Here is a 23,736-nt window from a genome sequence, read left to right as displayed (position 1 = left end):
GAAGGCCAACAAAAGACACTGGGGAAGGAGCTGGCTTCAAAGCAAAGTTAGATATTTGCCCATAAGAATGGTTTAGCAGCTGCTGCCACCAAGACCAAGATGGCAGCAAGATTCTTTGCCTTCCTGAAGAATGTCTGGGACAATGAGCCAGTGCTGGTCATGTCTTGCATTATCAAGGGCCTCAATATAATTCTGCACCCATTCAACCCCTACACCATCACTCCATGGTGATCAACGAGGCCATGCCCTACAACTATCAAGTGCCCTCTGCTGATGGGAATGTGCCCACATGCCAGTACCTTAGGGTTTCCTATACCTATGCTTGGAGTGGCTAAAGAAACTGTGAGCCCTTCTGTTGACAGCAAGGAGACCCTCTGCCCTGGTGTCTCCAATAAATATATGAAAACAAGCCCCCTAAAAAATGCTCTGGAAGAGTTTCCATATGACCCAGCAATTATACTCCTAAGTATTTATCCAAGAGAAATAAAAACATCTGTCCATGCAAAAAGTGGTATAGGAACATTTATAGCAGCATTATTCATAATAGCCAAAGAATAGATAAAACTCATATGTCTATTAGTGATGAATGGAAAAATTAAATGTGGGATATCCATGCAAAGGAATAACATTATTCAGCAATAAAAATAAATGAAGTACTGATATGTACTACAATATGGGTAAACCTTGAAAACATTATGCTAAGTGAAAGAATTCAATCGCATGTTATATGATTCCACTTATATGAAATGTCCAACAGAGGGAAATAGATAGAGATAAAAAGTAGTTTAGTGATTGCCTGAGAGTGTGGGAGGGAGTTAGAGGAAAATGGGAAGTGACTCCTAAGAGGTGTGGTGTGATGAAAATGTTCTAAAATTGATTACAACAGTGGTTGTACAACTGTAAATATACTTTTAAAACCCTACTGAATTGTACTCTTTAAGCAGGTGCATTGTAAGGTATGTGAATTATATCTCAATAAAGCTGTTATTAAAAATAAGAATGATCTGTTTTGGTGGGTGTGTCTCAGTCGGTTGGGCGTCATCCTGCAAACCGCAAGGTCACTGGTTCAAATCCTGGTCAAGACGCATACCTGGTTGTCTCTTTGGTCCCCGGCCTGGATGTGTGCAAGAGGTAACCAATCGATGTTTCTCTCTCACATCAATGTTTCTCTCCCTCTCTCTTTCCTTCCTGTCCCCTCTCTCTAGAATCAATAAAAGAAATAGATTTTAAGTAAGAATGATCTGGAGTTTACTGGAGGTGTTAACTGTGCTTGGGCCCAGGCCTACCATCATTTTAGGAGTCAGATGGGGTTAAGGCCCATGGAAGTCCTGTGTATACAGTCCTCTAGCCCTAAAGCCAGGAGATGGGCCCTATTAATGGGCCCTAACAGCTGGAGGGTAGCAGAATATGTCACCCCAGAATATTACTGTAGGAGTTTAAGACATGCCACTTCAGGATATGCCAGTTCCTAGAGTGGCATAAAGATAATTTTGAGCTGAGGGCACATGAAAAATAGCAAATGCAGGCAGGGAAAGGCTTTCTCTGAATTTCCTCCTTGCCTAAAAACAGATCCTCAAAAAGAGCTTCTCTGCCTGGGAATTTCCTCAACCAGAGGATATTCATTCTTATCACAGGAAGGGAGATTAGTAGTGGACACCACATCCAGACAAACATTGTCACAAACCATCATACTTCCATCTATTCTGCTAAGGGCCCATTCTCTTTCATAAATGTCATTTACTCTTTCCTTAGATCATTTACAAAGCCCCACCTCTTTCCCTATTAAGTGGGTATTTAAACCTGAATTCTAAGCAACTTCGGGGGTTACTAATTTTTCTCTGGGTCTCTCCCATGTTTATATTAATAAACTCCTATTTGTTTTTCTCTTGTTAATCTGTCTTTTAGTACACAGGTTTTAATGCTGGGAACTGAGAAGGGTAGAGGGTAGTTACAGGGCTTGGCTTCCAAGCAGACCCTTCCATGATCCTCAGGACCAGTCAGGCAGTGTTCCTGGGGTTCTGGAACTGAGGAGGGCTGTGGGACTCTAGTTCCTTCCTCACAAGAACCAAGGAACTCTCCTTGGATGGTGTTGGGAGCAAGGGAGAGAATGGCTCAGGGCAAGGGAGTATGGAGTAAATTTATTAATTACACAATTTTTTGAGCACTAACTATGCATCTGGCACAGTGTTATACATGAAGCAGTAGGGAAACAAAGAAGCGTAAGGGCTCCACTGGCCTGGAAAAGCTTGTTGACAATGACGTGTGAGAGAACTGCAGGAGCGAGGTGCCCGCACAGTGGTCCACAAGGAAGACGGGGGAGGGGGCGAATTTCCATTCCTTCACAGCTTTCCTGCCATAGCAGGGAATGTGGGCCTGACTCAGGTAGTCTTTTCCTAAGGGGGGTTGTGGTGTGGGAGTGCTTGAATGGTGGAATCTAGGTGCTGCGTCCTAGGGTTTGGGTCCCTGAAGAACATTGTTCCAGCACCGCACTAATGGGAACCATGGACAAAGATATAAAGGTGACCCCACAGATATAAAGATGACCAGGTTCACTGGCCTGCCCCTCAATACCCACAGAACTTCTAAGGAAGCTCAATTTAATTCACAGCAGCACTTCTAATTTTCACCTATAGGATTTCGGGTACTTTGTAGATTACTTAAGGCTTTGCAGGCTGTGAACAATCTATCCGTAGGAAGTGTGCTCCAAGTTCTAAGTCAGTGAATGTTTGGAACACAACTCCTTTACTAGCCATTTAGACACTTGTAGTGGCAAGAATTCAAGAAAGTCCCTTTGAATACCTCAAGGGCTTGAACCACTGCTGGGCCAGATGTGACGTGGCAGAAGGCTTCCCAGGTCTTTCATGTAAAGCTGGAGGGGGGCCTGTCCCAAAGGTTCCAGCCCTGCCTTTTTGCCCCTCTTTTCTCCTCCCCCAGGTAGGACCCTGGTAGAAGCAGGAGGATGCAGGATGCCAGAAGCCAGAAACAAGAGGGCAAGGGGCTTCAGGGTCCCATTCAGCCTCTGGGTGGTTCTGGCCCAGCGGGTCCTTGGTGTTGGGACCACATGCTTTCAGAAGGAGATGGGAGCTGACCAGTGCACAACAGCACATCATAATGGCAGAAACAACCTCAGGGCTGCACACAGAAGCTGTAATTATAGAGAAAATCCCACAATAAATTCTGGACTGTGGTCCTTTTGATCCTTGGACCAGGGAAGGAAAGGAAGGTGAGACCATCCTGACCTGGTGAAAACAGGGCAACACGAAGAATGCTGTGTAGTCAGGCTGAAAATTAAACAGATGTGAGTTTCTTTAATTCAAAGGTTTAATTATTCTGACGGTTTCCATACCTTCATTTGAACCATCACTTCAGCTTTAATTATGAATAATTAAATGGATTATTTACAGTAACTAAGATGACAGGAAAAACCAAGAGGTGAGAAATTGGTAACTTGGCAACTGTTTATTCGTCTTCGTTTTCAGCCCGTATTTATTAAGTACCTCCTGTGTTTCAGCCTTTACCATGGTCCTATAGCTGTCCTGTTAGGAAAAATAGCACCACTATAGCCCATACTATGGGCCAGTTTCTTTCACTTCATTATCTCATGTACTGCTCTCAATAATACTCTATGGCAAGTATTACCCTGCCTGATTTATAGAAGCACAACTGAGATTCTGAAAGGAGAGATAATTTGCCTAAGATCACACAGCAAAACCTGTGCTTTTTGCCGCCTAGCGTACCTCGCACAGAAACCTACAGATGGACATTCTGAATGATACTTCCTGCCTCATGCAGGAGAAGTCAGCTTTTCCTAAGGTAAAGATTGCTTGTTATTTTAAGCAAGCAAGACAGTGATCAACACTGTACGCTTGGGCCCTGGCTGGGTGGCTCAGTTGTTTGGAGTGTGGTCCTGTACACCAGAAGGTTGTGGGCTTGATCCTGGTCAGAGCACATACCTAGCTTGGGATTCAATTCCAGGTCAGGGTGTGTCCAGGAGGCAGCAGATCAATGTTTCTCTCTCACATCGATGTTTCTTTCTCTCTCTCTACAAATCAGTAAACAGATTCACAGGTAAGGATTTGAAAAATGTACTTTTGGGAAATTAGCCTGACAATTTCCTGTAGGATGCACCAGATGCTACTGAGATTGTCCAGACCAGAGGCCAGGTGGGGCCTTAGACAGAGCGGTGGCAGCAAGAGGAGACAAAGAGGCTGCAGAAGGTACTGCGGAGACTACAGGGGCTGCTGCTGAGGTTTGGATGTGATGGGCAAGGAAGGAGAAAAACCTTGTTGCCCTCCATCTGGAAAGCAGGGAACACGAAGTCCCAGTTGGCCACTGACTAGTGGCTTGACCTAGGACTGTCACTCATACTTTCTGAGCCTTACTTTCCCTGCGTCTGGAAGGTGCTATCACTAGCTTATTTAGCAGTCTCAATTTGGGAGCAGATAAACTGAAACTTAAAAAAAAAAGATTTACTTATTCACATATTTTTAGAGAGAGGGGAAAGGAGGGAAAGAGGAAGAGAAACATCAATGTATAGTTGTCTCTCATGCGCTCCCTACTGGGGGCCTGGCCCACAACATAGGCATGTGCCCCAGCTGGGAATCGAAACAGCGACCTTTGGATTCACAGGCTGGCACTCAGTCCACTGAGCACAACCAGCCAGTGCTGAAACTTTTTTTCAGTCATGTTCTCAACCCGCTTTTGTTAAATCTTCCTTAATATCTTGCTTCCACATTACTTTTGATTAGTCATGGTCCACCACAGTTTTTAAGGTTTCTATCTGAAACTTGACTTAAATCTCATTTCCTGCCATCCCCCTGCTCTCAGGCTGCTGTGGCAGGGGGAGCTGGGACAGAGATTTTGGGCCCTGGGCAAGTGGTGTGGTCTGGCTGCAAGAGGCCTCTTCCCTCTTTGCCCTGGGGTGTATAGATGAAGAGGGAGAGAAGTGATGAATGTAGCTCTCAGCTGGCATGCATTGCTATCTCTCTCCATTGACTGTGCCTGATCCCTGGCTTGTCCTGACTAACTGGCCAGCAGTGACCAAATGCTGGTTAACTTTGGGGCACACGTGGTCTTCAGAGCTCCTGTAGGGACTCTGGCTGCTCATGCCCTGATGCGGTGATCTGGCTTAATGCCCCCTACCCTCCTCCAGTCATTGGCCTGAGCTGCTGGGCTCCCCTCCCCCAGGGAGCAGTTCTTGAGTGAAAGAAGCAGGAGAGTGTCCGAATCTAACTTCCTTCCACTGTATCCACTGCTATTCTCACTGTATCGCATCAAGGGAGCAGGTTGCTCCACAGCCATCCTCTCTCTTTGCTGCCATCACTCCTCTCCCAGTGGAGTCTGGACTCAGCCTAGCTGTATTTCACTCAGCAGGGCTGGAGCCTGGCATAGGGCTGCACAGGATAGGAAAGCACTGGATAGGGCAGCACCTGCCCTGAGGGATGTGCCACGTCATTCCCCACTGGGCAGAAGCTCACTACTCCAATAATCTTCCTCCACAGAGGGATAGAGTGGCAGCTGCAGTGTAATGGAGGAGTCAAGGCTGCCTTGAGGAGGTGTCTAGTCCCAACTCTGAGTTCAACTCATCAATTCAGTCAGCAGAAAAATTCCCGCTTCCCCAACCCTGCTTCTGAGAAAGACAAAATGCCTGGTTGATTGAGATCATCACAGATGACTGCTCATGTCCAGCTTTTGCTATCACCTCAGTGTCTCCTCTTTTTCTTTGCTCTTTGACTTCTCTTTGGGGTTCTCTGTTCACACAATAGGTTTGGAATTTTAAGATGGATTCTGAGCCAACCAGGGTTGCTTCACTGGCCTCTTGGATACCCTGCAGTCACAGAAGCAGATAATCAAAGAACAAACAATCTTGTGGTGTTTAGAGTCTCCCTTAGTTACCACCAAGCCTCTGTTTGATTTCTTGCATAGCAACAAAACCAGGAGGAGAAGATGAGTGGCATCTGGAATACACTTTGGGTATAAGGTGGGATTCAGCTCCTGGATAATTTGCTGGAAGTGTGCCCAGAGTTGAACTATGCAGGAAGCAGTCCTTCTTCTGGTTCTCCTGAGTGCCATGTCAGGTAGGAACTCGATTTTGCCACCCTGTTTGCGGGACTGGGTTTGCATGACAATGTTTGATAAAGTTCTGAAAGAGGAAATTGCCTCTGGGAGGCCTAGATTAACTGGGGGTTTATCTGTCCTGATGAATGAGATGATGTAGCAACAGGGAGCCCTGGGAGGCTGGGGTAGGGGTAACCCAGAGAACAGGGGTACATAATGAAGCCGTGTTTGTACAGGCTTAACTTTTCCTCTGGTGTTAACTGGCCTGAGCTGGAAGTCCTTCCAAGATCCAAAGATGGGAAAATAATTTTCATAGCAGGGCTTAGTGCTATACGAGAGGAAATATTTTTCTTTACTCTTCTAGGTCCTTTCAGCTGGTCTATTAAATTGACATAAGACAGATTAACAGTAGAAAAACAAATTTAATTATGTATGTATGGGAGCCCCATAAGAATATAAAACCCACAGGCAGTCAGGCAACTGAGCCTCACAACTGAGGGAACACAGAAAGGACTTTGATCTCCAGGCCCTGCTGAACTCCCCTAGCCCACCACACTTAGCTCACATCCTTTGTAGATATCTTTGGTGATAGTGTTCTTCCTAGACCAGGCCTTCTATCTAAATTATTTTAGAAAGTTAAGGGGGAGGATTTTCTTTTTAAAAAGCTATTCCTGAATCTTTTTGGGTCTTCAATGCCTTCAGCTCAAAATAGTCTGTATTGTCAAAGTGGCACATGCTAGGAAGACTTGTTCTGAATCCTTCAGTGTGTATGTCAAGTCAGTCTTTGTGGAGATTCTGGCTTTTCTCTGGAGACTTTTGGGGGCAACTTGAGCTTGGCGAATCATCCTATAGAAAAACTGAAGTACAGAGGGGCATTTTCTCTACCCAAGAAAAAAATGGCTCCTCTGGTGGAAGAGCCAAAGAGTCAGACTAATTCTTCTTGCACATCTTCTTCCTTATTAAAGAGCTTCAAGAATCTTGGACGATCTTTTTAATGTTGTCAGCTTGAATTATTGAAATTGAACTTTTTAAATTAAATCTTATTTTCGAATAGGTAGTATATGCATAATGCATGGAATTCAATCATATTAAATTTACAGATTAGCTATAATTTACATCCTTGATTAATTACTTTAGTGAAACAGAGGAGTGTCTGGTACATAGTGAATCCTTGGTAAATGTTAGCCCTTATTATGTGTGACATTGAGTCCTCCTACGTAAGAACAGAGTTCTAGATACTTGTTCAAGTCTGCATTTGTTTTCCTCAGGAGTATTTTAAGATTTTCTTCATAGAGATGTAGCACATTCTGATTATGCTTATTTCTAATTCTTTCTTTTGCTTTTTTTTGAAATTGTAAATGGTATTTTTCTTTTCTTGTATCTTTTAACTGATATTGCAATGTATGAAAGTCTATTAATAAATTATCTTATTATTTGTAAGTGATTTTCAGTTGACTCTCATTCACTTTCCAGGTTTGAAAATAATAAACATTTGTACTTGTTCTCACTTATTTTTCTATCTCATTTCTTTTTCTTGTCTAATTCCTCGCTCTGTACTTTCAGGTTGCTGTTAAACAATGAGAAGCATGTGCATTCTTGCTTTATTCCCCACTAAGCATGACACTAGCTTTTGGTGAGAAATGTTTTATATGTTAAGAATATAGCTTTTATTTTTATTTAAGATATTTATTTCTAAGTCAAAATGGCATTTTGAATCAAATGCTTTTTCAGAATCTATGGAATTGATCAGTTGACTTTCCCCTTTGACCTGATAATAGGATAAATAAATAACTGAATTTCCTAATATTGGACATTTTTTAATCTTAGGCTTTTAGACTCAGCAGAGGGCAGGAGGAACTGTAAATATGAAGCTGGGCCTTGAGCAGCTCAGAATATCACTTGAAGTAAACATTTGAGATTTTCCCAGAAACATAGGCTTTTAGGATCATAATCATTTGAGTCAAGAGGTGACATTTATTGTTACTGAGGGAAGAGTGAGGTTGGAAAGAACCCACTGTTTTATACTGAACACTATCATTTAGAATTTTATCATCAGGTGTATGAAAGAAACTGATCATTATGTATGTGTGTATGTATGTATATATGTATGTATGTATGTAAGATTTGCAAGGAATATTTGAAATTTCTGATAAAAACCCATATTCAGACCCCTTCCTCTCCAAAAGACCATGCACTGTTCCTACTGGTTAAAGTCTATTTTTGGGGGGAAGGTCTGCTGCTGTGATGTGAACTGTTTCTCTCTCACCTTTTTCTGTGAGTCTCAGAACCTGACCAAACCTCTACCAGCACTCTCAAACATTCGGGTTGCAGAGGATTAGGAAAGGGGGATAGTCACTCCAGCATCTGTCTTCAGGGTATTAGAAGCGGGTATTACTATAATAATCTCAAATGAAGTAATATACTCCACTATCCTCTTTCCTCTCACTAGGTCTATGCATCCTCAAGGGCCAACTCAAGCCCCACCAGGGAGCCTTCCCAGATTGCCCTAGCTCTTGGTAGGCACTCTTCCTACTGCACCTCGGAGCTCCTCATGCCTGTACTTGGAATTCATGCCAAAGGTTTAGTACAGTGTGTAACACAGAATAAGTGCTCAATGAAAGGGAGCATGAGTTATCATACTATAATTCATCTGGTATGTTTCCGTCCTGTCTCCTCAACTGGAATGTTAGTTCTGCAATAACAAGTTTCATATCTCTTGTTGTTCCAAGGTCTCCAAGTGCCACATACATACAGGGTATCTAATAAATGTTTTTGTTGATCATCTTCCATTTTTGGGTTTGTCTTTTCTTTTAACATTTACTGATACCCCTCCAAGGCAGAAATTTAGATCTTCTTCCTGCTTAACATTGTCACGTAAATCAGCTTCTTTCTTTTCTACCTCCTGTTAAGATGAGGGAAATAAAACAGCTTCTCTGAGTTGCAATAGTGCCCCATTCCAATAACAGCTTACAAACCCCTCCCCGCGCCCCTCCCCCCGCAAGAACAGAAACTAGACAGAAGTCCCAACTAGACTGGTGGAAGAGTTGAGGCAGAACAAATTTCTGGCTCCATCAGTACCAAAGGACCACACGTTATTCCTAGGAGATAGAAGACTTAGCAAAGCCCCTCAGTGTACTTAAATCCACTGTACACTGAAGTTGTCTACATTTTGAGGAAGCCTCCAGGGAACTAGCTCTTGTATTACTCTCATGGAAATTGAACATGCCATAGTGTTTAACAAAAGAAGGAATCTTTGGTAGCTGGAATATCCACATGAACATTAAAAAGGTACCAGCTCCACTGACCTAAGTTTTGTCCAGTGGCCCGAGTCTATCTCAGGTCTCTCCAGGAAGACCTTTCAGTCCTGCCATCTGTGCCCAGCCCTCAGCTGGGCAGCACTAGGAAATGAAAAAGAGGCTCAAGGCTCAAGGCTCAGTGTTTCACATTCCATGAGGACTAGGCACAACCCCTTCATCATTTGAAAAGGCAGGAAAGTGCAGTCCATTTCCAGAAAGTATTTCTGTCACTGATTAATCCTATAAGTGGGGTCCAAAGAACATTGCAAAAGGTTTCTACTTTTTCTGTCATATCACTTTCCTGTTCAGAGCCAACTCAGCACAAGAGCAGAAGGCCATTTTTACTCTCTTTCTGTCTCCCTCTGCCTTCCCCATGGCAGTCCGGTTGTCCTCCTTTCACCTCTAGCTCAAGCATTTGGTCACTGGAATCCACCTTCTTCTCTACCTCTGTGGAGCTGAAAGAGGTGTGCAAGAAACCAGCCCTTTTCAGGCCAACACCAGACACTCTAAGACTGGCACATCTTCCTTTTGCTAATTATGAATGGGTATAATTTACAGAATTACTAGTAGAGTCACCATCTTTTCTTCTGTGTCACACTAAGGGATCCCTTCTGTGAGTCTTGCCCGGCATTGATCAGACCCTGAAAGGGCATGGGAGAACATCCCATCCAGTGAGGTATCTATTGTAGAAATTAAAGACTTTCATGGACATGGATAACAGTGGGGTGATGGTGGAGGGAAGGGGAGTAGATAGGGACTAAATGGTAATGAAAAATATATAATAAAAAAATAAATTAAAAATAATAAACAAGAAACTAAGAACATAGGAAGATGTTGCATATACTGAAACAACAACATTCTGTAATGTTTTATACTTTATCAAGCAAATGCATTTTCTTATACGGTACCTTTGCTATGAGAGTGAATTCCATAGGTCTGGAATTTGCCTCAGTGGCTTTGCTAAAGTTTCTATACAGGACTAATCAAGGCACAAAGCATGCTGATTAACAGTGCTGCTTTGTGGCCATGAGTCCTGGGAGTTTGGGAATGGATCTGCTATAGAGGCTGGTTATATGACAAGATAGCACCTACATGACCAGAAAAATATATGTTTCCAGCACAGATTCTATTTTGGGGTCCATAGTTCCAAGGTATTTGTGGGTACGTTGATGATTCCTTATCTGAGCAATTGCATTTTGTCATTGCCTTTCGAGAGAGGAGGACAACAGGAGCTGGCATTTGGCCTCTCCAGTCTTCATGCTACAAGATAGCCTTCAGCTCTGATACATGTCCTCCCCTTAATGTTATTGCTATACTGCCTTCTTTTTCTGTAATAAACTATAGACTTGTAAGCATTCTCACTTGGGTCCTGTGAGTCTTCTTTAGCAATTGAACTCTGCTTAACAACCACTGTTAGTATGGCACCATAGTCCTGAGAGACAGAGTTTGCTGAAGGCCCCAGAGAAGGTGAAAGACTAGCTCAAGGTCCCACAGTCAAGCAGAGGCAAGGCTCTCTCCACAGTCTCCTCTGATTTCTATCATACCCTTTTGATTAGTTAGAGAGAATGAAGAGGTATTTACTATAAGCAGAGGTGTAAGTGAAAACAGCTGTATCCAGGAGGGAGCGGTGGCATTAGCTCACATCCCTGAACCACATTATCACCTTTAGTGTCCAAGGTCCAGAGTGGACAGCTTCCTCCCTGGGGAGTAGCTGAGGCTGTGGAGGCCTAAGTCTTCCAACACACGTTCCAGGAGCAGGCCTTACTGGTCCTTTTCTGGCAGGACAGTGATTTTGCTCATTTTTAAACAAGTGAGGACACCATCCATCCAGATCTCAACCTCAGCGAGATATTTCTGTGGGCTCAGTGACTGATGATAAATCTTTAGTGTGCTTTTTCTTTTTTAAAGTGCACACTTCAAGCAATTTAAATTTGATTCTTAATTAAGATGCATGTGTAAGTCAAATCCCATTAAAGCCTCTTTCTGGTTCTCCAGCACTCAGACCACCAAAGGAAGTTTGAGTGACCAGCCTCAGAAGGAAAGTGCTTAGTGTCTTAGAGAGGGTGGGCCCCCAGTGCCCAACTTTTCCTGTGCCACTGACTAGCTAGGTGCCTTTGGACACATCCCTTAAACTTATTTTCATAATGAATGGATTAAACATTTTATAATTTTAAAATCTTACTAATGCTCCGTTCTTAAAACGTGGCCCCCAGCCACTAATTGTTATTATTATTGCTATTACTGCTGCTACTACTACTTTTTAAAATAACAAGTAAGCTGGAGGAAGTGGGTGTTGAACTAAAAGTTGAGAGATCCCAGCTTAGCTATGTTTTTTCTCAATTTCCCCAGAAACTGATAATTGGTAAACTTTTGTCTACCACAAAGTTTCTAACTCACTTGCAACACATGACCTTGCCCTGGGAAGAGAGGCCACCAGATGAAAGTGGAACATCACCAGCAAGAACGCCAGCAGAAGGGGCATATTGAAGGACAGCCTGGCATTATCCATCCATAGAACAGGCAGTTCCCAGCACAAACTGCTTGAGGGGCACTGGATGGATTCACTTCTTGCTCCGAAACATCTCCCTCACTGCCATGGGAAAAGTGAGCATTCAGGAAAGCCACGATGATACATGAAAGAAGCATGGAGCTGGGAAGGATTCTGTCCTTGGAATCAGATGTCTTGGATTGAAAGGCTAGTTCTTTTATAAAATTAGTTTCTCAAACCCTAGACTTATCAAAGTTATAATTAACGCAGGCAGATCAATGACTATACTCCCAGCAAAGCAAACTAGGAGCTGTGACCTGAAAATATTTGGGAGGTGTAGCTGATCTAGCCTCCCCAGTTCTCCGGAGGAGACACACCAAGGTTGGTGGTTATAGCAATCTGCCTGTTTAGTAGGAGACTGTGGAAAGCTTGTATGGTGCTTAGCAAGACTCTCATACCCAAGCCTATATCCAGTGAAATTCCAGCACAATTCCTTAAGTTGTTCCAAAAACAGCCTCTTACAGATAGCATCACCCAAATCTAACATCTGGGGGCTGTTTCATAGCAGGCCCCAGCACCATCTTGCTACACTGTTGCCTTGTCATAGAAAAAAACTAGGATGCATCACATGTGTACAGAAACCTGACAAGCATGGAGTGACGGCCACTGCAGTGAGTCTGTGCAGCCTGTTATCTCCAAGGTTCAGATGTGGGAGGGCCCTCCACTGCCACTTACTGAGTGTGTAATCTCAGAGGTGCGAAATGGCAGCAACACCTACATTGTGTTTAGAGTGGATAAGATCAGGCAGTAAAGTAGCTAGCACAACGTCTGGTGAGTAGGTTCTTAGTAAATGCAAGTAGTTACTTGTTTTAGCAAAAGATATAACTCACCAGACTATTCTTGAGAAAAACTTAGTGAGTTAAATCTGAGCAGAGGCTTCCTTCCTTCTTGGTTGGAGGGGTAAAAGTCCCTACGGTGAATGGGAGGAGTCAAGAGAAGGTGGGAAATTGTCTGAGACAAATTGCCAGCCTTTCATTTTACTTATGACTTTCCTTCTCCTGCTGAACACACTCATGAACAACTCGAGAGGGTGCTCTGCTGACTTTCATTTGCGAGAAAAGAGGGCATGAGGGAATTATGCCTAAAAAACCCAGTGCACCAAAGCAATTGATTATTTTACTCATTTTGAAAAACTATTTTTTGGAAACGTTTTGCCTCTAAATACTCTAAGTATACTATTTTGCTCCTGTTTTTTTAATCACAGGAATGGTATAATACTAAAGTCACATTTTATAGATTTTTAAAAATCTATTCATATTCACATCTGCTTAAACCTCAGCTGTTACAGTTTATCTGAGTCCTTGTCCAAAAACCTGTATAATTTGGCAAGTCAGAAAACCTTATGCACAGTGCATTTTAGCGTCAAATTTAAGTAAAATGATTTTAGATTTATGAGCATTTATCTCAATGATTGTCTTTATATTTTAATTTTTCCTATATTTTCATCATTCCTTTGCATCTCCAAATTTGAAATAAAAACATTTTCTCAAAAAAGCCAACATTTTTCCATGTCTTGTTTGTTTCTAGACATTTTACATCTTTCAGTAGGACAGACGCTTCTGCCGTCCTATACCTCTTCTCTCGTTCCACGTGGTTTGTCTGTAGCATCTGATGGTGGCCAACATTGGGACCTGACTGAGAGGTGGCAGCTCAGTGTAAACGCTGGCTTTGTTCCTCACCACAGTAGTCCCCCTCTCACCTGCGGTTTTACTTTCCATAGTTTCATTTATCTGTGGTCAACTGTGGTCTGAAAATATTAAATAGAAAATTCCAGAAATAAACAATTCATAAGTTTTAAATTGCATGCCATTCTGAGTAGCATGATGAAATTTCATGTTATCTGACATTGTCCTGCTCAGCCCCACTCCGGTCATCCCTTTGTCCAGCATCTCCAAACTGTGGCCCTCCCCCCGCCCCATTAGTCGCCTATGAGCCATCTCTTGGGCTAATATTGTAGTGCTTGTGTTCAAGTAACCCTTGTTTTGCCTCATAACAGCCCCACAGCACAGGAGCAGTAATGCTGGCAATTCGGATACATGAAAGAGAAGCCAATAAAGTGATTCCTTTAAGTGACAATGTAAGCCCAGTGTAGTAAGATATGTTGAGAGAGAAAACACACTTGCATAACTTTTATTACAGTATATTATTATAATTTTTCTATTTTATTATTAGTTATTGTTGGTAGTACCTTGCTGTGCTTAATTAATAAATTAAGCTTTATCATAGGTATGTATGTATAGGAAAATACATAGTATGTATAGGGTTTGGACCATCTGTGGTTTCAGGTATCCACTGTGGGTCTTGGACAGTATCGCTGTGGATAAGGGGGACTACTGTATTCATTGTGTGTCCTTTAGCTCATTTCCTCATCTGTAAAATGACAACATTATTACCTATCTGAGAGGATTGTTTTGAGGAGTAAATGGGAGAAAAGTTTTTATATTATGCATCTATTTGGAACATTGGATAAAATGACAATTTTATTATTTGCCCAGTGTTGCTATAATAAATTACTACAGCCTGGAAGGCTTAAAACAACAGACATTTATTATCTCACTGTTTAGGGGATCAGAAGTCTGAAATAAAGGTGTTGGCAGGGTTGGTTCCTTCTACACCCTTCAAGGAAGAATCTGTTCCATGCCCACCTCCCAGCTTTTGGTAGTTGCCTGCCATTTCTTGGCTTGTAGCTGCGTCATTTCACTTTTTGCCTCCGTCCTAACATGGCATTTTTCCTCCTGTGTGTCTCTGTGTCCTGTCCTCATAAGGACACCAGTTGCAGGATTTAGGGTCCACCTTAATCCAGTTATGACTTCCTCTTAACTGATTATTAATACATCTACAAATACTCTATTTCCAAGTAAGGCACATTCTAATGTTCTGAATGAACATGAATTTTTAGGGGCACTATTCCACCCCTACAGTACCCATCATATGGAAGCATGAAGGACATGTTGCTCCCCTCCATTTTGGCAAAGTTTCACAAAGTGTCAAGGAACCCTCAGAATGTCCCGAGTTGCTCCTGGAAGAAACATACTTTCTCTTACATTGTAAAAATCCCCATCTGTAGTGTTGTCCAAGGCAATTCACATGCCTTCTCTAAATACCTCATTTCATTCTCTGTGAAACAGGAGATAACCTATCAAACAAGAAGTACTGGTTGACTCTCTGCATGACACCTAGAGCATTCAATAATAACAACTAATTGTACCTGAGATGACTTGTGAATGTGGGGAGATCTACCATGATTTTGGAGTTTTTCAGTCATGCACACTCAATTCTCAGATGACCTCATGAATGAAACACTGGCACAGAGGAGGAAAATAAGCTCTTATAATCTACTAGGCCCTTGTTAGAGAATGTCATGGCTAGACTAGATACTTCAAATGGGTATCTGTCTGCTAAGGTGCTATTCCTGTTCCCCTGGCTTTTCACAAAGATTGGGGGGAAAGAGACAGGAAACAGGGAGACAGGAGAAAGCAGCAGCTTTATTTGCAGAATGACAAAAGCAGATTTCATGGTCATTTGGTGGTGATTGTTTTCTTGGCTCCAAGAAGACCTCACATTTCCATTTCTAGGCTTTGGCAAGAGTATTTGTTCTTGGGGAATGAGCAGGTTCCATGCCACTCTGAGCTGCATGTTGAAGCAGAGAAAAAGCTGTTAAATCCCTGTTAGTGGAAGGCTTTGTGTCCATCTAATTTTGATCTTTTTTAAATTTATAGGGGGAGAGGCGCTATACCTAATTCACTTACCTGCTACAAGTAACGTGACAGAGAATTCTCCACCTGAGACTTCAGTGCACAGGTTTTCTGTGCAATTATCAGCATCACTGTCACCTGTGGTCCCAGGGTTTCCCATGATAATCAACTCCAGTCCCCTCACTGAAGTCTTCAGGGTCAATTGGCTGTCAGGCACCGACTTTGAGGTAAGTACCATATTACTCCCAATGGGAGTTGTCTGCAAAGAGGGGACTTGAAGTTGAGAAGCCTATGGGATTCTAGATCAGTGAGTATTTCCTCCTCTTTCCCTGTTTAATCTCCCTTATTGTAAGATCCAGAAGTTCTGTTCAGGGCATACTAGGGCCTTCTGTGCTTTTTTCTTCATATAATTCAGTCCAACTGAACATTATGCCCAAGTTGTTACAAATAAATGGCGTGTTTCTTATTGCCAACCATACTCACATATCGGGTGTAAGATTTGTTGACAGTAACAATTCTTTGGGTGGAATAGTTTGAGTATTGATCTTAAGAGCTGGACTCTGATGAACTTGTGTGTGTTGGGTCTGACTTCCTATAATCCTGTGATTTTTCAGAAGGAAATCTATGAGGAGACATTTAATAATGGAAGAACATGTCCTTAGTAAAAACACAAGCCTAAATGTTCAGCCTGCTGTGCGAATGTTTCTCCTTGGATAAGGCAGACCCAGTCATTCATGTTGAAGGGCCATGGTACCACTGCTCTATTTTCTAGTTTGTCATCTGAGACTTTCCAAAATTGTCACTCCTCCTGAGGTGGCACAAATCTGTTCACTGCATGTTTTCCCCTGGTAACCTTGAAGGCCTTCAAGGATGTCTTTAGGGTCCAGGAGTCTAGACATACTTATACTTAGGTATCTCCCACACCTACCCTTTCCTCAGCTGGCATAGGAACCTCTCACAGTTGTAATTAGCCCTGCCCCTTGTCCCACCTGCCATCGTCTTGGGGTTCTGGTGGGACTCAGAATGTTCAACCTGCTTGGTTTAGGCATGATCGTCTCCCTGAGGTGTATACTAGGTGCTCTTAAATCAGTTGATCATTAGAGTCATTGTGGAACCAATGGCTTGAGGGTCAGAGTGCAGGCATCTGGTATTCTCAGCACTCCCAGCATGGGCCCTTAGGTATATAAGGAGCATACATTAAGAGAGTCTTCACATCAGCATCTAGTGCACATCCCCAGGACCCAGATCCTGGTTCTGTGACTTACCTGCTCCATCTACTTTTTCCTTTGACATTTGGCTCTTCTTTAACAGCTCTTGCTCATTTGTTCCTGTAAGCCTTATTAATTGTTTGCCCTTAGAGAGCACATAATATGTGTTACACACTCTTAAATAGGCTTTATATGTGTTTACTTTTGATTTTTATTTATATTATTTTATTGGTATCATTGTATGATATTATTTGTATTACCACCCCCCTTTTATAGATGGAAAAAATGAAACAAAATAACAGGTTAAATAACTTGCCCTGGATTGTACAAGCTATTAGATAGTTGAAGTGAAATTGAAACAGAGGCAGTATGACTTGATAGCTCTTACCATTTTTTAAACTGGCTTTATGGAGGTATAATTCACATAGCATACAATGCATCCATTTAAAATGTACAATTCAGTGGTTTTTACTACGCTCACAGACCATCATTACAATCTAACTTTAGAATATTTATTCCACTCCAAAATGAAACTCTGAATTCATTAGCAGTCACTCCCCTGCTCCTGTTCCCCTCAGTCCCTGACAACCACTGATCCAATTTCTCCTTTAATGGATTCACCTATTGGAACACTTCATGTGAATGAAATCCTATTGCATGTGGTCAATAAGGACTGACTTCTTTCCCATGAGCATAAATTTTCAAGAGTCACCAATTGCACAGCACGGAACAGAACTTCACTCCTTCTCATGACTGAATGATATTCCATTGTATGGATATACCACCCTTATCTATCTGTTTGTCAGTTGACGGGCATTTGGGTTGTTTCCACTTGAGAGCTCTCATTCTCAGACTCTATAGTTTACTCCCTTTATTGAGTATGACAACAATGCTGCTTCAAATTTGCAGAGATTTTACCCTGACTGGGTGGCTCATTTGGTTGGGGGGTTGTCCCACAAATTAAAAGGGTTGTTGGTTCAATTCCCTGTTGGGGTACATGCCTGGGTTGTGGGTTTAGTCCCTGTTTAGTGGGGCATATGAGAGGCAACTGATGGATGTTTCCCTCTCACTGATGTTTCTCTTCCTCTTTTGCTCCCTTCCTTCTTCCTTCTCTAAAAACAAACAAGTAAATCTTAAAAAAAAAATTAACTTAGAACTTGCAGCCAAGATGGAGGCATAGGTAGATACACTTTGCTTCTTTGCACAACCAAAAGAAGGACAACAAATTTAAAAACAAAAAACAACCAGAGCTGACAGAAAATTAAACTGTGTGGAAGTCTGACAACCCAGGAGTTAAATAAAAAACATTTGAGGACTTCCACCAAGATGGAGGCATAGGTGAAAACACTGTACCTCCTTGTACAATCAAGTTTAAAGACAACAAAGTTTTAGTAACAAAAACGCAGCCAAAACACAGAAAATTGAACTATACGGAAGTCTGACAACAATGAACAGTTGTTCAGCCAGACCGGTAAGAGGGGCGGAGCCAGCAGTGGAGTGGGGCTGGGAAGGAAAGATCACCTGGACTGACCCAGGCCCAGGTGGCGGTTGGCAGATCCAAGGTGTGGGGTAGCAACGGGTGGACCCAGTGAGGCTGCAAGGGAACAGGCTGACCTCGGTCACACATTCGCGTGCAGATAAACCAGCAAAGGAGCAAGCAATGAGATAGACCTCACAGGCCCCACCAGTGGGAAGCAGCAGAGGGGACTGCTATTGCCTCTCTCTGACCCCGCCCCCACATACAGCATCACAACCCAGCGACCTGGGTGGCCCCACACTGGTGAATTCCTAAGGCTCTGCCCCTCATACATAATAGGCATGAACAGATCAAAACGTGGCTCAAGAAGAACTCAAAGCCCCAGAGCTGATAACCCTAAGTGACGAAGAAATAGCCAACCTATCAGATGCACAGTTCAAAACACTGGTGATCAGGATGCTCACAGAACTGGTTGATTTTAGTCACAAATTAGAGGAACATATGAAGGCTAAACTAATTGAAATGAAGGGAAATGCACAGGAAACCAATAGTGATGGAAAGGAAATTGGGACTCAAATCAAGGGAGTGGACCAGAAGGAAGAAAAAAATGAACAAACAGAAAAGGATGAAAAAACAAGAATTCATAAAAAAAAAAAAGAGGAGAGGCTCAGGAACCTCCAGGTCATCTTTAAATGCTCCAACATCCAAATTATAGGGGTACCAGAAGGGGAAGAGGAACAGCCACAAGTGGAACACTTATTTCAACAAATAATAAAGGAGAAATTCCCCAATCTGTCAAAGGAAATGGACTTCCAGGAAATTCAGGAAGCTCAGAGAGTCCCAAAGAAGTTGGACCCAAGAAGGAACACACCAAGGCACATCATCATTATATTAGCCAAGATTCAAATGAAGGAGAGAATCCTAGAAGCAGCAAGAGATAAGGGGACAGTCACCTACAAAGGAGTCCCCATCAGACTGTCAGTGGATTTCTCAAAAGAGACCTTACAGGCAAGAAGGGGCTGCAAAGAAGTATTCCAAGTCATGAAATCCAAAGACCTAGAACCAAGATTGCTGTACCCAGCAAAGCTTTCATTTAGAATGGAAGGACAGATAAAGTGCTTCTCAGATAAGATCAAATTCAAGGAGTTCATCATCACCAAGCCCTTATTATATGAAATGTTAAAGGGACTTATCTAAGAAAAAGGAGTTAAAAAAACATGAACAGTGAAAGGACAGCAAACTCACAGTTATTAACAACCACACCTAAGACAAAAGCAAACTAAGAGGACAGCTAGATCAGGAGCAGAACCATAGAAATGAAGATCACAGGGAGGGTTAGCAATAGGGGAGTGGGAGAAGGAGAAGGGGGGAGAAGGTACAGAAAATAAGTAGCATAGATGGTAGGTAGACAATAGAGAGGGGGGAGGGCAAGAATAGTATGGGAAATATAGAATCTAAAGAACTTGAGACACGTGGACATAAATAAAGGGGGGAATGGTGGGGGAGGGGTGTGCAGGGTGGAGGGGAATGAAGAGGGGAGTAGAACAACTGTAATGGCATACTCAATAAAATATATTAAAAAAAAATTCATCCAGACTGATAAAGGGGCAGAGACAGGCATCTGGGGCAGAGAGAACTTGTGGCAAGGTGGTGAGCAGCTCAGAGACCAGGTGGCTGGTGGATCAGGCAGTCCCACATTTGCATTTGGATAAATCAGGAAGAAAAACTGGGAAGCAAGACAGACAATACAACCCAGGGTTTCAGTGTGGAGAAATAAGCCTCAAAACCTCTGGATGAAAATACCTGTGGGGGTTGAGGTAGTGGGAAAAACTTCCAGCCTCACAGGATTGTTTGTTGGAGAGACCCACAGAATCCTAAAACGTACCCAACACCACCCACCCAGGAATCAACACCAGAAGGGTCCAATTTACTTGTGGGTACTGAGAAAGTGACTGAAAGCTGGCAGAGAGCTAAATAGGAGGTATTGTTCCTCCTCAGACCCCTCCTTCCCATACAGTGCCACAATGTAGCAAGGTGGGTTGCCCCACCCTGGTGAATACTTAAGGCTCCACCCCTTGCTACATAACAGGCACACCAAGACAGAAAAAATGGCCCAAATGAAAGAACAGATCAAAACTCAGGAAAAAATACAACTAAGTGACCAAGAGATAGCCAACCTATCAGATACACAGTTCAAAACTCTGGTCATCAGGATGCTCACAGAATTGGTTGAGTATGGTTGCAAGAACAAAAACAAACTAATCAAACAACTAGAACAAGAACAAAATCACAGAAATGGAGATCACATGAAGGATTATCAGTGGAGAGGAAAAGGAGAGAGAATGGGGGAAAAGATACAGGGAATAAGAAGCAAAATTGGTAGGTACAAAATAGGTAGGGGAGGTTAAGAATAATATAGATAATGGAGAAGCCAAGGAACTTATGTAATGACCCATGGACATGAACTAGGGTGGAGGATGTTGGAGGAAAGATAGTGCAAGGAGGAAGAGGATAAAGAGGAGAAAAAGAATGGGACGACAGTAATAGCGTAATCAATAAAACATATTTTTTTAAACAAAGTGCTCTGGAAAGCACCCCCCCCACCCCAAAAAAGAAAGTCCTGGACTGGTGGCTTTACAGGTGAATTCTACCACACATTCAAAGAAGAACTAACACGTATCCTTCTGAAATATTTCAAAATAGTTAAGAGGAAGTTAAATGCCCAAGCTGATTTTACAAGGCCAGCATTATCCTAATTTCAAAATCAGATAAAATCAGTGCAAAGAAAAAAATTATAAACCAATATCGCTGATAAACATTGATACTAAAACTCTCAATGAAATTATTAGCAAACTGAATTCAGCAATACATTAAAAAGATCACACACCATGATCAAGTGGTGTTTATTCCTGGGATGCAAGCAATATCTGTACATCAATTAATGCGATAAACCATATAAACAAAATAGATAATAAAATCATGTGTTCATATCAAAAGATGCAGAAAAAGCATTTGTCAAAATGTAGCACCCATTTCCGATAAAGATTCTCAGCAAAATGGAAATAGAGGGAACATACATCAAAATAATGAAGGTCATATATGACAAATTCATAGCTAAAAACATATTCACCAATGAAAAGCTAAAAGCCTTTTTCTTAATATCAGAAACAACAAAAAGGTGTCCACTTTCACCCTTTTTATTCAATATAGTATTGGAAGTCCTAGCCACAGCAATCAGACAAGAGAAAGAAATAAAATATGTTCAAATTAAAAAGGGAGAAGTAAGTAAAACTCATTATTTGTAGGTGATATGACACTATAAATACAGAACCCTAAGTATGCCACAAAAATACTATTAGAACTGATGAATGAAATTCAGTAATGTAGAAGATACAAAATTAATATTCAGAAATAGATTGCACTTTTATACAACAATAATAAACTATCAGAAAGGGAAATTAGCCCTGGCTGCTGTGGCTCAGTGGACAGAGTGCTGGCCTGTGAACCAAAGGATCACCAGTTCTCTTCCCAGTAAGGGTACATGCCTGGGTTGCAGGCCAGGTCTCTAGTAAGAGGTGTGTGAGAGGCAAGCACGCATTGATGTTTCTCTCCCTCCCATCCCTTTCTCTAAAAATAAATAAATAAGATCTTTAAAATAAAAAAGAAGGAGAAATTAAGAAAAGAACCCATAGACTCCAAGATGGTGGCAGAATAGGTGAAAGCTACAGTCTCAACCTCCCAGGACCAAACTGGAATTGCAGATAAATTATAGAACAATCATCAGGGATAACCAACTGAAGACTAGCTGAAGAGAAGTCTTATGACCAAGGATTTACAAAAGTTACATTAAGAGTGCTTCAAACAAGTTGCCCACCGCCAGTCACAGGAAGAAACAGATATTGGCCAGCAGTAGACATTCCCAAGAGACTCAGAACCAACACACCCAGTGGCCAGTTTCAGGCAACACCAGAGCAGAATCTAATAAACTTTACAAGCAACATATACTGAGGGAGATCTCAGCAGGCACCAAACCCTGCTGAGGCAAATTCTGTTTCGTGTGGTCAAGTACCTGCATAACAGTTTGCACACTATGGTGGTGGTTGATCCTCATAATCAGTCAATCTGAGGGTCTATCCCATGCACATAAAGCCAATAGAAGTCAAGGTTACATTATAACAGGAAGGCCCACATAACCCAAACTAGGGACATTACTGCAGCACCCAGCTTATGTGATCAAGAGACTGCACCACTGGACTCCATAGGACACCTACTACATAAGTCCACCCTATGAAGACTAAAAGTCATACCAGATCTATCTAATACATAGAAACAAACACAAAGAGTCAGCCAAAATGGGGAGACAAAACTAGCAAGCCCCAAATAAACAAATAGGAGAAAGCTTCTAAAAAAGAGTTAAATAAAATGGCAAGTCATTTATCAGTAACGGTAATAAGGATGCTCAACAGCATTAAAACAAACATGAAAACTATTAAAAAGTCATAAATGAAGAATACAATATATGAAATGAAGAATACATTTAAAGAAATAAACAGTAGGTCAGATAAAGCAGAGGATCAAATTAGCAATTTGGAAGACAAGGTAAAAAAAACCCCACCCAATCAGAGAAAAAATTTTAAAAAGTGAGGGTAGTTTAAAGGAACTTTGGGACAACATGAAGTTTAACAACATTTGCATCATAGGGTTACCAGAAGGAGGAGAGAGAAAACAAGGGATTGGGAACCTGTCTGATAAAATATGACTGAAACATCCCTAACCTGGTAAAGGAAAAAGACACACAAGTCTGGAAACTGCAGAGTGTAGCAACAAGAGGAACCCCAAAAGGCCCACACCAAGACGCGTAATAATTAGAATGCCAAAGGTTAAAGACAAACAGGGGATCTTAAAAATAGCAAAAGGCAGTTACCTACCTCCCCTTTGGGAGGGGAGCTCCCAAAGATTGTCAGCTGGTTTCTCAATAGAAGTATTTCAGGCCAGAAGAGATTGGCATGAAATATTTAAATTTATGAAAAGAAGGACCTATAACAAAGACTATTTTTTCAGCAAGGTTAACATTTAAAATTGAAGGAGAAATAAAGAGCTTTTTGATGCAGAGTCTGGCCAGCAGTGTCCGCAGTGTAGTGGATGAGATGAAACAAATTCACAAGGACTACCAAAGTCCTGTGGAGAAAAAGGAACGGCTCAGCCACTCTCTCAAGGGGAGAGCACCTTGGCCACTCTCTCAAGAGAGCATCTTGACCCTTGCCTTGACAGGCTTTTATTGGTTTTCTAATAGCATACATCACAGAAGGTTTTCATTCATTATGCCCACATTTGCTTCAGGTGATTACTTTTTAAAGACAACAAAGGAAAGGATGTTATTGGTTACTTCTTACAGATTAACAAGTTAAAAATGTTGCAAATGCAAGGGAATGATAAGAATGATTGGTCTGGTTAC

General features: G+C 41.9%; 1 protein-coding gene across 1 annotated transcript in view; it reads left to right on the top strand.

Moving 5' to 3' along the window:
- Positions 1–6,031: 6,031 nt before the first annotated feature.
- Positions 6,032–23,736, top strand: part of CDHR3 (cadherin related family member 3) — a 72,525-nt gene continuing 54,820 nt past the window's right edge. The window contains exons 1-2 of the mRNA XM_037166377.2: positions 6,032–6,077; positions 15,621–15,823. Of these exons, the coding sequence (XP_037022272.2) occupies positions 6,032–6,077; positions 15,621–15,823 (249 nt within the window). The remainder of the gene's footprint in view (positions 6,078–15,620; positions 15,824–23,736) is intronic.

The sequence above is a fragment of the Artibeus jamaicensis genome, unplaced genomic scaffold, assembly GCF_021234435.1.
Source record: "Artibeus jamaicensis isolate MK-2021 breed Jamaican fruit bat unplaced genomic scaffold, CSHL_Jam_final contig_834, whole genome shotgun sequence".
Classification (NCBI taxonomy): Eukaryota; Metazoa; Chordata; class Mammalia; order Chiroptera; family Phyllostomidae; genus Artibeus; species Artibeus jamaicensis.
This window is presented reverse-complemented; position numbering and strand designations above follow the sequence as displayed.